At 39.0% G+C, this 13,634-nt stretch overlaps 1 protein-coding gene across 3 annotated transcripts in view; it reads left to right on the forward strand.

Annotated features, from left to right (window-relative positions):
- The first annotated feature begins 2,096 nt into the window (after nt 1-2,096).
- The window catches only part of LMTK3 (lemur tyrosine kinase 3), a 54,928-nt gene continuing 43,390 nt past the window's right edge, over nt 2,097-13,634 (forward strand). For 2 of the 3 annotated variants that reach the window (XM_072425797.1, XM_072425799.1), the window contains exons 1-2: nt 2,097-2,441; nt 2,712-2,842. In XM_072425797.1, coding sequence (XP_072281898.1) covers nt 2,755-2,842 — 88 coding nt within the window. In that variant the 5' untranslated portion in view covers nt 2,097-2,441; nt 2,712-2,754. The remainder of the gene's footprint in view (nt 2,442-2,711; nt 2,843-13,634) is intronic. The other variant, XM_072425798.1, reaches the window with a different exon arrangement.

Genomic DNA, 13,634 nt, shown 5'->3' on the forward strand with positions numbered 1-13,634 from the left:
AAAAAATTTAAATAAAAAAAAAAACGTAAGCAGGGTTTTTTTTTTATTGGAGAATTGACAGAATAACACACTTCTGAAATAAAACAAACTGAACTACGTGTTCACATTTTTTTTAACTAAACCCACTTCTCACTCCTTTGCTGGTATTGACATCTTCACCTGGTTGTCGTTTGGGTTTGGGATCTACAGCCATTTTGGTGGCCAGACCAGAATAATGTAAAACCTTGCGCATGTTCACAATACTTCAGCCATTCCCAGTGGCCAGCTGTGCCAGGATTGTACACTCCTACGCATGTGTACATGCACATGTACATGCACATGTAGCAATCTTCTCTACATGTGTAGGAAAGATTGCTAACAGGCAGGTAACTTTGTTTTATTGATATAAAACATAGTTTGACCCATCTGCAATAAAGCGTTACCTGCTCACAATTCAACTTAGCTTTATTTGGGAACAAACTGCAATAAAAACACATTTTTTTGGAAACTCCAGCTTTTATTGCTAGCTGTGTCCCCATTAGAGAGTTTGTTCATTTCTGTCCATGAGACATTGCTGGAAGTAAATACAAACAGCAATAAAAACATAACCCAGGTGGCTTCCATCCTTCCACTATTACATAGACATCAATGCTATGTTATATGTTTAGGTCACTCTCAAAACCACCTGATCAGTTTCATATTTGATATTTGATATTTTATTATATTTTTAGCAAAGACTAGCTATCATTGTATACTTTAAGCTCTTATGTTACTTATACAAAGGAGAAATTTAAGATGAATGATTTAACACTGGGGCAGAGTGGTAAAGACCCTATATATGTGTTATTACTACAACATTGGAAAATGTATTATGGATAATGGAATAAAAGTGGAAGATTTTAGGTATTATAAAAATATCCAAATTGACTATTTTTAGTAATAGTGATTTACCAAGTAGATCCGCCTCATCAGATATAAAAACAGAATACCTTTGCTATTAAACTGACTCCTTGTAGAGAGAAATATTTCAAATACATTGCCACAGATTCAAGAACCCTACAAGGGTTTAGTGAATACATATATTAATTGCTGTTTTTCTTTGCCTAGAGGTAAACATTAAATATCACCTTTTGGATCATATCTATTGCAAGTTCTTTTTTTTCATCTTTTAATTAGGACTGACAAAGCCTAGTTTTTAAATAGTTACCGCTATTAAAACATGGCTTTCATTAATAAGTAATGCAATTGTTTATATAAAGTGTTTTTATGAAAAGCCATATTTAAATAATTAAAAAGGAAAGATAATATGGAGACAGTGTCTGATGAATACTATATATATACCAAACACTATAATATATATCTAGATACAAGAGACAGTGAGATGCCCACATTTTATTTTTCTATATCTTGTTTATTTATTATGTGCACAGGAATCCTTTTCACTTTGAATTCTGTATAAATGAAATTTATTTTTTTAATTTCAGTGATAGCATAAATGTGTAAAATGAAACCAGCTATTAAAAGAAATCATTTGCCAGTCATATTGTGAGCCCAGGTTTCCCATCTAAAGTTGAAAGCATGTGTCTTGTTTTCCTTGTAACAAACACAGAACTGGGAAAAAGAATTTAAAGAAAATCAGACTATTATTGCTGCATATGTTGTATCTGATGGTCTTGTGTGGTGTGTTAGGGCTGATAATGCTTGCCAGGTGCTAAATAAAGGTGGCACTTGGTGCCCCATCTTTTTTTTAATGTCACTCCATAGGACGAAGGCATCATATGCAGGCCCCAATGAATCATTTATATATTTCCAATTCTCTAAACTGTCTCAGCCATTGCCACAATGGAGGTTAAGTCATCTCTGCCTTTCTACCAAATTAGCTTGTGCCGTTCTCCTGCAGTATCCCCGTTAGTGTTGCTGAGGCTGCGACCACGATGGTCGCCATGACGACACATCTCTCCCTCCTCTCTACAGCATCTCTTTTACTCTGGATCCTAAAATGACATCGCTGCCAGCCAATCTCTATCTTTAGATCTAAAGACACGGAGGCGGGACAAAAGGAGGGTCTCCTATCCATCACATAGAAGGGGGCCCTTGCAACATACAGAGCAGAAAAATATCAATCTCAGCATCATTCTATTTATTTATTTCATCATTTGAATCATGAAATCCTTTTTTGTAATCATGCACACATCTATGCACAGATTGCCTTATCCATGTCTCTAATTCTGTGGGTATTTTTTTGGGAGCACATAGCAGGCAGAGATCATACTACTACATAGAATCATCAATACTCACGTTACCTCTGCCTGCATCCCCAGAAAGGATTTTATTCTCTCTGTCATCCTTCTATGTATATTTTTCTTCCATCTAGACAAGCAAGGTTTGTTTTTTGTTTTTGTTCCTGATATGAGACGTAGAGACCTGCAGTCTGCAATGCCATCATACCAATGGGGAAACAGGTAAGACATGGGCAAGTGCTTGGCCCTTTTTTCACCTCCATCTCAGGGAGTATGATGATTTTTAAGCATGCACAATAGAGGCACTGACATAATTAATACACACAGATCTACAGGGACGCTGCATCCCTCAGTTGCGTCCTTTACTTTGCTGGGGGATTTTAAAACGCGCATACTTTGTGCACGTTGTGATGGGTAATGCATTGCATGCGATCTGCATTCATGATGTTCACTGAATTCTGTTTGTGCTTTTTTTTCCATTTTGTGCTGTAGCAGAGTCTGATTTCTCCAAGACCCAGGAATTTGTCCCCCTAAGATGCTGAGACTGGACCCCCTGTTTATCCTGGTGGTTTCCATGTCGTATTTCAACCCCGAAAAGGCCTTAGCAGCCCCGGCAGAGAGCGGTGAGCTACCCAACCCCCCCCCCCCCCATCCTTTCCCTTTTGTCCTCTATCTTATCGCTATCCATTTCATTCCATACAGGCTGCATGTGCTGCTATTTCACCTGGACTTTTACACTGATTAAAAGCATCCACAGACCATTCTTTTATTTCGTCAACCATTCCAATATTTTGTAGTGCCTTTCACCCATTTTGCACGCAGCGACTCGATTATCTCATTAGTGGCTTTATATTTATCCTTGCCTCATTTTTAACCCTTACCATCTTTGGTTTTTTAACCAAAGCCGTCTATGAGAATTTTCTTTCCCTATAGCATAAAATTTGGAGCACGTCGTAATAAAACCTAATGGCTTGTGACAGCAGACCTTTAACTCTTTCCTGTGCACAATATCATTTTGGTTTTTATTGACTATGTGATCAGCATTTTAATGACAATCTTTCCAGACTGTAAACCTTTTTCTTTCTGGAATTAGAAATTTTAATGATGTATTGAGACACATGCGGTCTCATTTATTAAGGCAAAGAGTAACTCCTAGTAGCCAGGCAGTTTATTTATTAGAGCAGCAACCAATGGTTTCTTACTCAATGCTCTGGTCTAATAATCTGTATTTCTCCTCTTATTAAAAAAAAGCTTCAGTATGTTCCAGTTCTCTGGTTCTGAAAGGGTTATTTGATGCAGCTTTATAAATGAGATGAACAGACAATGAAATGAAGCCTGTTTTCGCTGCGATATTTGTTACAGTGAAACGTGTTTCAGCAATTGTGCTTCTCTCCGTTAAATCCCTGAGGATGTGTGAGGTTTTTACCTCAAAGGCTCTCTAGGGTAAACATGGGTGTGATTATGCTTTGTATACACAGAATATGATATTGCGTTGTAGGCCAGCGGACAACATTACCAGAACTGGACGACTTGAAACCCTATCCAAACGTATCCAAGCATGCTCTGCCAGTCAATGCTGGGGCTTGTAGTTCTTTAACACAGGACTGCAAAGCTATGTATAGCATTTACAAAGTGAAGTGTGCCAAATGGTGTAACATTGGCATGAATCAGGGTTGGCATCAGTCTTGTGGTACGGCATATTAAAGTAATACTGGACGGGTAACTGCACTTTGTACCTAACTATGGCACTTCCATAGACCTAAATACAAATTACAACCCATGTATACTCCTAAACCCAACCCAATTTGCAGGGTTTTTGTTAGCAAGACCATGTGAAAGCCACCTTCACCACTGCCATATATTGAGGGACAGCCATATTACAAAAGAAGGCTGCACAGAACAAGAGATTCCCATAGTAAAGCAGACAGCTTATTATAGGGCATGGTCATAATAAAGCTTCTCTTCATATTCTGCATGTTAAGTAATTAGTAACCAAAATATTATCCAGCACTGGCCCATGGAAATCATGTACCACAACACAACCTGGGGCCTAAATCATTTAACACATTTTAGGTAACTCATATTCAACCTGCCGCATTATTGAATTATTATTATTATTATTATTATTATTAATAATAAACAGGATTTTTATAGCGCCAACATATTACGCAGAGCTGTACATTAAATAGGAATAAACCTGCTAGGACCTACCTTACTGAAATAGTGCAAAATTGTTCATTCAATTTACCAAAATATACTTTAAATGCTGATGATGACTTAATTGGCCTCTCAGAACTAAAATATATTCAATGATCTTTGCAATGTGTTATTAAAATGGAATCCAGGTTACTGAATAAAGCTCTTGAAATGTCTACCTAATTGATTTAGGGCAAAGAACCACAGTTGGAGGCACAGGGGCCATATGTAGCCACCAGGCCCCCTTGATGTTGCACCAACAGCCTATGAGCTCGTGCTCAGAACCTGTTTAAACACTTCTTGTATTATGTTTTTTAATTAGCATCAGGCCAAGCAATCCTTGGCTAATTTATATAGTTTAGGCTGAGCTTCAGCTTCACTTTTAGCCTTGTAAAGTTGTTCAGACTCCTCTCCTGTACTGTAATTGCCTAGTGATTTAATTCCCTATTAGTGAAATCACTGCATACTGTGAGCTTCCCACAGTGTGTACGTAGACGCTATAGGAGCTGCTGTTGTGGGTTCTCCTCTTGTGGTGTAATATCAGATCATGCTCAGTCAATTCTTGTGCATGATGCCTCATTGGGTAGGGCCAGTATCCGGCACTGCTTCTGTGTGAGACCGATCTCTGTGCCCAATGCTCCTTCACCTCAGGAACACCAATGGTACAATAATTTCAGACTGTCTACACTGTGTATTCACCTCTAATGCCCAAGACTAGTATCCAGCTTCACCAGTTTAAGACAGTAACTCCACTCCCAATAGTCCCAAATTAGATGAGCTTGTAGGATCCTGTTCTCCGTGGTGCCTGGGGGGCTCATTAGTAATAGGTCCCCAAACCAGTTCAGGCTCTGCCACCTTCTAGGCCACAAACCCGGAAATGGCTCTCCGGTTTACTCTGGATATTTATCTCTTCGTCTCATCCCTCCCCTGCTGAGCCATACCCTCAGCGATTGGGTGAAGTAGACAAACATACCTCATCTGGGATTGGCTCTTTCCTAAACCATCTATGGAAATTTCCACCCAGCAACAGTAGGAGACAACCAATCACCAAGCTAGAAGACTTCCTCAAACAAGAATGAATTAATACTTCAGTAAAGGGGTAAAGGGTCCCTATATGTATTAGATGCTGCAGTAAGTCGGAGAGAGTCTGCTTTATGTCCTGGTTCAAATTCAGCATCATCTAGCCATTCCCAATTGCCCAACTGTTCTTTTTCATTCATTTGATTTCAGTTCTTTTAATTTTAGAGGTTCAGCATTACACTTGTGGGTTACTTTGAGTGGTTTGCATGCAAATTCAGTCTCCCTATGGATGCTCACCCCCTCCCATAAAAGTATTTTAATATTTGCATAATTCCTCCAAAGCCCCAGCCCACTGCATGCATAAGGGCTGAAGGCTTCTGCGGAGGCTGTTGTGATGGTTTCAGACCAATAAGTACAGAATCCTACCAGCCAGGTCTGTCTGTGTAGAGAAGCACAGAGATCCACTAAAGGCATAGTTGATTCCAAAATATGGTTAGCAATGAGAACAGGACGGTTTTATTTAAAACAGTTTATCAGCATGTTGACATGGACCCGTGGGATCAGGGAAGGCAAAATATGGTCAGATTATGACTTAGTAAACAGCTTGAATATATAAAAATATTATCTATAGTACTCAGAGTTCTAACTTTTAGGGGCAAAACAGTTTTAATGTTGTCTTACCTAACTAATAGAAGTAAAAGCAAAACACTTTTTTCATGGTTGTGGTCTACTATTGAGAATTTTTGTAGTATTTTATAAAATGTTGCTAATAATTTAACAGAACCCCAAATTATGCCAGGCAAATTCTGAAAACCATTGGGCTGATGATTGAATACAAAAGTGAGACAGTCAGTCAGATGTGACCATGTGACCACCTCATCATAGATAACTAACAGTTCTCTGATGCCCAAACTGGATAAAATAGATCATTCCGTACATACCCTAGCTTCAAAATATAACCCAACATCTTTTTACCTGGTAATAAAACAGTTCTTTGGCCCACCCCACAGACACATTGGGCCTCATTTATTAAAGCTCTCCAAGGCTGCAGAAGATACACTTTCATCAGGGAAGCAGGGTGATCCAGCAAACCTGGAACGGATCTGGTCCAGGATTGAAAACGTTTGCTATCAAATGACTTTGAAGAAATCCATTCCAGGTTTGCTGGATCACCCAGCTTCACTGATGAAAGTGTATCCTCGCAAGCTTTGGAGAGCTTTAATAAATCATGCCAATTGTCTTAGTGGCACCTTTGATTCAGCACTGTCTTTCACTGGCTTCCATTTCAGCTAAGTATCACATTTAAACTAATTTACTTTGCTTTTTAATCACTCTACATCACTTGTCCTATCTACAGTATATTTCTGAATACACAAATACACCAATAGCTATCGTCTCCACTCTTCCAATGACCTACCAATGACTTCCTTACTCATATCCTCTACCTATGCACAGTTCCAAAACTTCTCTAGAACTGCCCCCACTCTTTGGAACTGCCTGAAAAGCTCTTAAAGATGACCATTTCATAGTTGTCTATTCGTCTTCATTTGTCTCCGAACTAATCGCTAAATAGTCACCATTCCATGTCTTCTAGTATTGAATAGTTCTGTCCCTCCACCTCTCAGATTGTGAGCTCTGTTGGGCAGGGACCTTTTCTTCTCCTGTGTCATTGTTTGTACATGTCTATTATGCAGGTTTGTCATCTGAAACCTCTATTTATTGTGCAATGCAACATAATGGACCTGATTTATTAAAGCTCTCCAGGAATTTTATTGAAGAACCTGGGTGATCCAGCAAACATGAAATAAATCTGGGACAGGACTGAAAACATTTGCCAACTAATTGCAAATGATTTTAAGAAAATTCAGATTTGCTGGATCACCCAGATTTTTCTATAATAGTCTATCTTTCCCAGTCTTGAAAAACTTTAATAAATCAGCGCCAATATGTTGGCACCTTTATAAAAAAAAAAAAAGACTACATTTCCCAGCATACCTGCTGGGATTCCTGGGTGTTCCTGGGTGGAAACCCTGTACATACCTGGGACAGGACTTCTAGTCACAGGAAGGAGGTGGTGAGCAATTTTAGGACCTCGGTTTGTTAACAGGTAACTGAAGGCTCGTGTGCCTGCTGTGTGGACAGTTACACAGTGACATTCAATTCCATGTAGATTTCAATTGAAGATTTGCAGAAAAAATGTAGATTTCAATTGAAGACTTCTGTCTGGAAATTATAGATATGTGTCTTTAGATTCAGTCAATGAAACAGAACATACATGCAGCAAGTGGTGTCAGGATGAAGTCAGAACACCTGATCTAGTTTTTATAGTTGGGACCACAATTTAAAATATTGATGCCTGAGGACTGACGGCCAGGCAGCTCAGAGCAGAGGTCAGTAGGAGCAGCTCCAATATTTCTCTCAGTATAGGTTTCTGTAATATATCTTTTGGATTCTTCATTACTGATCATATTTTACCGAAAATATATCTAATCAGTTCATTGTGGCATAGAATTTCATTACTGTTGCATTCATTAGGATGGCATATTGCTGCCTAATTGAATGTATAGGCTGGTTGGCTAGAGCTCCATTAAAGTACCTATTCTTGATGTAGTGGTGTAACTAGCATGGTCAAATCATGCTAAAAACTTTATCGGTGGTAACAGTAGAGCCAACGGCGTTGCCCTCATTTTTTTCGGGAATGGGCATGCCTGCCCACACTTATTTTGTAAATAATTCCTTGGTGGTCTGCGGCTCTGGCCAATACACCCCCCCCCCCCATGCAGGGTCGGGAGAAGGACCCCGCAGGGCAGGTGCACTGGCCAGAACCGCGGAACCCGTCTCCTGTATGGAATTGCAGGTCAGGGCGGTCTTTTTTTACAACTACATCCCTGCTCATCAGGTAACAAAACCCAGACAAAAAGGGGTACTCTATTTTGGTTTGGGGAACATTGGCTTAAAAACCTCAGATAGAAAAAGAAAGAAAGAAATTGTTGCAAAGTCTAAGGCTCTTCGTGAATTATAGTGTAAGCAGTAAGTAAGGGTGAATGGATTGCCAATGGGATCTTTGAGCATGAATGAGAGATCCTGTCCAATTTTATTTGGACTCAGGCAGTGAATACTTTTTGATTCTACTTTATTGACTACTTTTTAAGTGTTTTATTTTAAAAATTATTATGCAGTTATTTTAAATATCATTCCATTTCCCCTTATTATTAGAAAGGGTAAAAAAAACTACAAAAAAGAGTAATCTGATCATTTAGATTTATTTCCCTATTTTCTCTGTATTGATGATGACAAATGGCTACCAGAATTTTCGAACAAAAAAAAACCAGAACATCTAGAAGATTAACAGAACATCTAGACCCAGGGGCCAAATCTGTCCCGCAACATCCTTTTGTTTGGTCCCCAAAGGAATCCTAAATATGAAGTGCAGCTGGCCCGTGGTTTGATCCAACAACAGCCCCCACATTTTTTTTGTTTCTGTGCTGGTTGCACCTCCCAGGGAAGCCTCCTGCTAATACTGCAAGTGGTATAGATGACAATGGGTGGGACAAATAAGTATTTAGTAAAAAAATGTTTTCATCATGGGGTCCTACAGCTCTTAAGAGGTTCTTCCAGAGCTATTAGGGCTGCCTAATGATAAGACTTTTATTACAATAAACTATACCTACAAGTGTTTCCCTCACTCTCATTGTCAGCGGGAAGCATAAAGTAGTCGTGCTACTGGAGGATCCAGCAGATAGAAGGATCCTCTGCATATTCTAGATGAGATCTTACTAATACTTTGTATAAGGGTAAGATTATGTCTGGCTCTATTGTGTCTATAGCTATTTAACAGAGAAGCGTGTCCTGCTCTCTCTAAAAGATAAAGACCGGCATTGATGTGGTTATTAAAGCCCAGGTGAACCTTTAGTTAAAATAAGCTAAACACAATCCAGCTGCATCAAAACAAAAGATGGCCCAGGGTTAATTTTCTTCAGAAAATGGCTACAACCAGAGCAAAAAAGATTGTCCTCTGATGGAATGATGCAGAGAAGAACTCTTGAGACAATGGGCTTTCTGCATGGTCCTGCCATGCACCTTAAAAAGTCAGAGCTAGAACTCGCCAATTACAACAAAGTGTGCAAACTGCTCATTGCATTACTCTTGTTCTGACTTAGCAGGTGGTGTGTCAGACCCCTGCAGAAAGACATCTGTTTCCACAGAACGAGCAAGGCTGCACCATGTTCTGTTGGGCCTAAAGTCTGTAATCTTCAAAGACACCCAAATACATTGTGGATTCTTTAAACTTTGCATCTAGTAATGATGTATACACATTGTTATTCCCTGGATGCATACCTTTATACTTAAACTTCATTTGCCTTGTAGCTGCCCAGTTAAACAGCATATTTAGTATAGACTGTACACCTTAGGGACCATGACACACGCTCAATAATTTGCATCTATTCTCTTTTTTTATTTGCTGGTTGTCTTCTATGGAATTGCTAGGTCACTCATTGTTTAGCCATTTGTAGCTCAATTCCTCAGCAGTTAAGTTATAGCAGCATTTAAACAGGATCACCTGCAACAATTGCTCTTCATTCACTTCTTCGGGCTTAGAGACAAATCATTATTCATTTCCATTGAGGATATTGAATACCTGGCTTTAACAATTTAGAGCTGTGCAAATAAATTGCATTTGTGGCATAACTAAGTGCTAAACTCTTTATTGTTTAGAAAAAGATTACAAAGTAACAGAACTTTGTAGTATACCACTATCTGCATTGGTTGCTAGTAGGAAGAAAGCCCCCATCCATTAGTAGTTAAAATGCCACCCTTACAAACAGATCAAAAGATCATTAGTTTTATGCAGCTGGCACTGCCAAGGGATGTTGGCCTGAACTATGGTGCCACCATCCTATGGAAGGCCAGTCAGCCAAAGTTTAAGGAACTCCTAGCAACTTTTGGAGGAACCCTAGTTGAGAATGGCTGATATAGACCTTAAAGTAGATGCAAACCACATACCTCACATACGTGTTACCATGCTGATGTCATTTTTACTGTAAAACAGTTAAAAATGTTCAGGAAATTCTGCCACGAGGGTCTTGGTTCCCCTTGTAGGTACAATTGGCCATCCCAATGAACATTGGAAAAGAATAATTCAACCTAGAAGCCATTGGAAAGCCAGGGCAATTATAAGCAGATGGATTGAGCGCATGTCTGAATGTGGCTAAAAAGAGCTTGCCTATAGAATAGCAACACTAATATACAAAAGAATGAAAATGGCAAAGACAGTATTTAAAAAAAAAAAAACAAGAAATTGTATGTGATACAAATTTATCAAAGCGCTCCAAGACTGAAGAAGATAGACTATCATGGGGAACCTGGGTGATTCTAGTAATTGGCAAATGTTTTCAATCCTGGTCCACCATTTCAGGTTTCCTAGATCACCCAGGTTCCCCATGATAGTCTATCTTTTCCAGTCTTGGGTAGCTTTGATAAATTAAGCCAAATGTGTAATAATGTCCATTAGCAATCTGATATTATCCATTTAGGGTGTAGATCTTCACTTTTTAAAAGGGGTTTCCCCATAGTCAGACAAATTGATATATTCTACATACAAAACCAAACTAAGTCATAGTTTATTCTTACCAGCTCGTAAAGAGGATATTTGTCTGACATTTTCAGTCCTTTCAATGACGGCTTTCAATTTATATTAGGGAGCCATCCTTGTACATTTATAATGCATGGTAAGTATTAATTTCCTGAACTGGAATGTTGGCTTAAAAATCAGTCATGTAGGTCCTCTCCTCCCATGTCACTGTCTGTATTCATCTGTCATTTGCAACCCCTATTTTATGTACAGCGCTGCGTAATATGTTGGCGCTATATAAATCCTGTTTATTATTATTAATAATAATAATAAAAATCCTGCTGCCATTCTTGGCTGTTCTCCCCAATGATATTGGGCACCGATTTATATGTGGTAATATAGGGCAGTCAACAGTTTTTACATCAGATAACATAAAAGGTCCAATGATTGATTATTCAGATTCTTACCACTCATTGCGACAAATCCACCCAGTCTTTCTAATTTAATATACAATGTGAAATATTGAATATAATTAACTGATTTTATTAGACACGTGAGCAAACATATAAACACAAAGTGCTAACCTATTTAGAGAAACTAAATACTGCTTCTGAAGAAATCTTTAAATTTGGAAAAATTGAAAAAAAAGAAAAATTGGAAAACACCAAAGTTATGTCATAATTAAACCAAGAGTAATAATCCTATAATAACCCTAGAACTGCTTGGTAGCATAATATATTATCACAGAATAGTACAAAATAGTACAAAAGTGTTAAAATGAAAATGTACCTACCTTTGCTTTAAAAGGACAACTAAACTTGACACAAGGTTTTATTTAAAACATGCTTCCAGCCCCCTGGGTTCAGCCTATCTAAAGAAATTTTTGCCTTTACCCTTAATGTGGCATTCTTCATTGGGCAGACATGTCTGAAGCTGCTCAGCCTTTCTTCCAGGGTAGTATTCATCATGTGCATGTGCACCAGTGGCCTATAATTTTTTAAGAACGCTCTGATTGGGGCCACCTCCAGCTGCCCTGCACAATATAGTTCTTCCTATAGGAAAGAATATGGTCCATGCTCTGTTGACCCAGGGAAGGTGGACCAAATGGGCTTTCTAAATGACTGAGAAAGCCAGGCTTCTTCTCAATGACTGCAGCAGTGGCTGCAATCATTGAGAAGATGCCTAGCACAGGGGAACCTCCTGACATTGTAATTAACCTCTTGTGCCCTGGGGATCATAGTGGAACTGCAGAGTTCATCTGCAGTTCAGTTCCCACGGTCACATGACCGTGGGAACTTTGCGGTCACAGCTGTGACTGCAGGCGATCCCCGGGGCACTAGAGGTTAATTAACCTCTAGTGCCCCAGGGATCGTAGTGGAACTACATGTGACAAAAATTTTTAACTTGGTACATATTCTCGTCAGTAAGCGAATGCTTCATGCATCCCTTTCATTGCTCCCATGTGTTCTCAGGGCCCCAAAAAATCCATATTTAGTGCCTCTACTGCTTTCCTAGCTAGTTACAATTGGGTATGGACTTTCTACTGCTGCCATTATATTGCCCTTTGTGCTTTTTTGTGAGACCTTCTGATTATACGGTATATATTTATCTGACGTTTACGTGGATTTGTAACTAGTCATACTCTGCAAAAACAGCATTGCTGCTGTGTCTCTACAGATTTATATTATAAGTATTTTAACACTATTTCAATTATATTTGTATTTATAAATACAACTCTCCAATAAAACTTTCAAGCAACCAGAAACTACATTTATCCAGAATCTACCAATCCCAGAGGGTGGCAGATAACAGTGAATTTACTATATTACATCTCTCACTCAAATATAGTAACCCATATATTGAAATCAGTATAGTGATAAAACAACCTAATCTTTATAATATATAACAACATGTTGAAGGCTTATTCATGCTCATAAGACACAGGGGATATACTTTGGTGCCTTAAGCTGCGTACACACTTCCAATTTTTGTCGTTGGAAAGGATCTTTCATGATCCTTTCCAACGACAAGGGAGTGCACGATGCATGAACGGTGCTGTACATACAGCACCATTCATGCTCTATGGAGAGGGGAGGGGGAGAGCGACGGAGCGGCACGCTGCTGCGCGCTTTCCCCTTCCCTTTCATTAGGATCGGCTGTCGTCCATCGTCCGTGGATCCGGCAGGTCGGTCGTCCGGACGATGGACGACATCGACACGACACCGACTGTACACACGGCAGATTTTCGCCCGATAATTGGCCGATGCCGATTATCGGGCGATAAAAATCTGACGTGTGCACGTAGCTTTAGTTCCCTGGAAATAAAAACCTTCTGATGATTTGATTTATGAGAGTGGTAAAACATTTTAAAGCATCACGATATCCTCTTTTTATAATACATAACATACCCAATAACTTGTCCAAGTGGAATTCAAGTATTCAAATTCAAATAATTCCATTGGCTCGGGTACCACTCATTTTTAAGCTTTTGGTTGTTCAAAATATACAGTCTGTTCTGTATAGTTCAGTCTTTATTAGGTAGATCTAAAATGCATTCAAATCCAATAGGCCCAGCTAGATGTGTACACCTGTACGTTAAAAAGCAGGCACATTTAAAGTTAGACTGG

This window comes from Pyxicephalus adspersus, chromosome 11 (assembly GCF_032062135.1).
Source record: "Pyxicephalus adspersus chromosome 11, UCB_Pads_2.0, whole genome shotgun sequence".
NCBI classification, from domain to species: domain Eukaryota; kingdom Metazoa; phylum Chordata; class Amphibia; order Anura; family Pyxicephalidae; genus Pyxicephalus; species Pyxicephalus adspersus.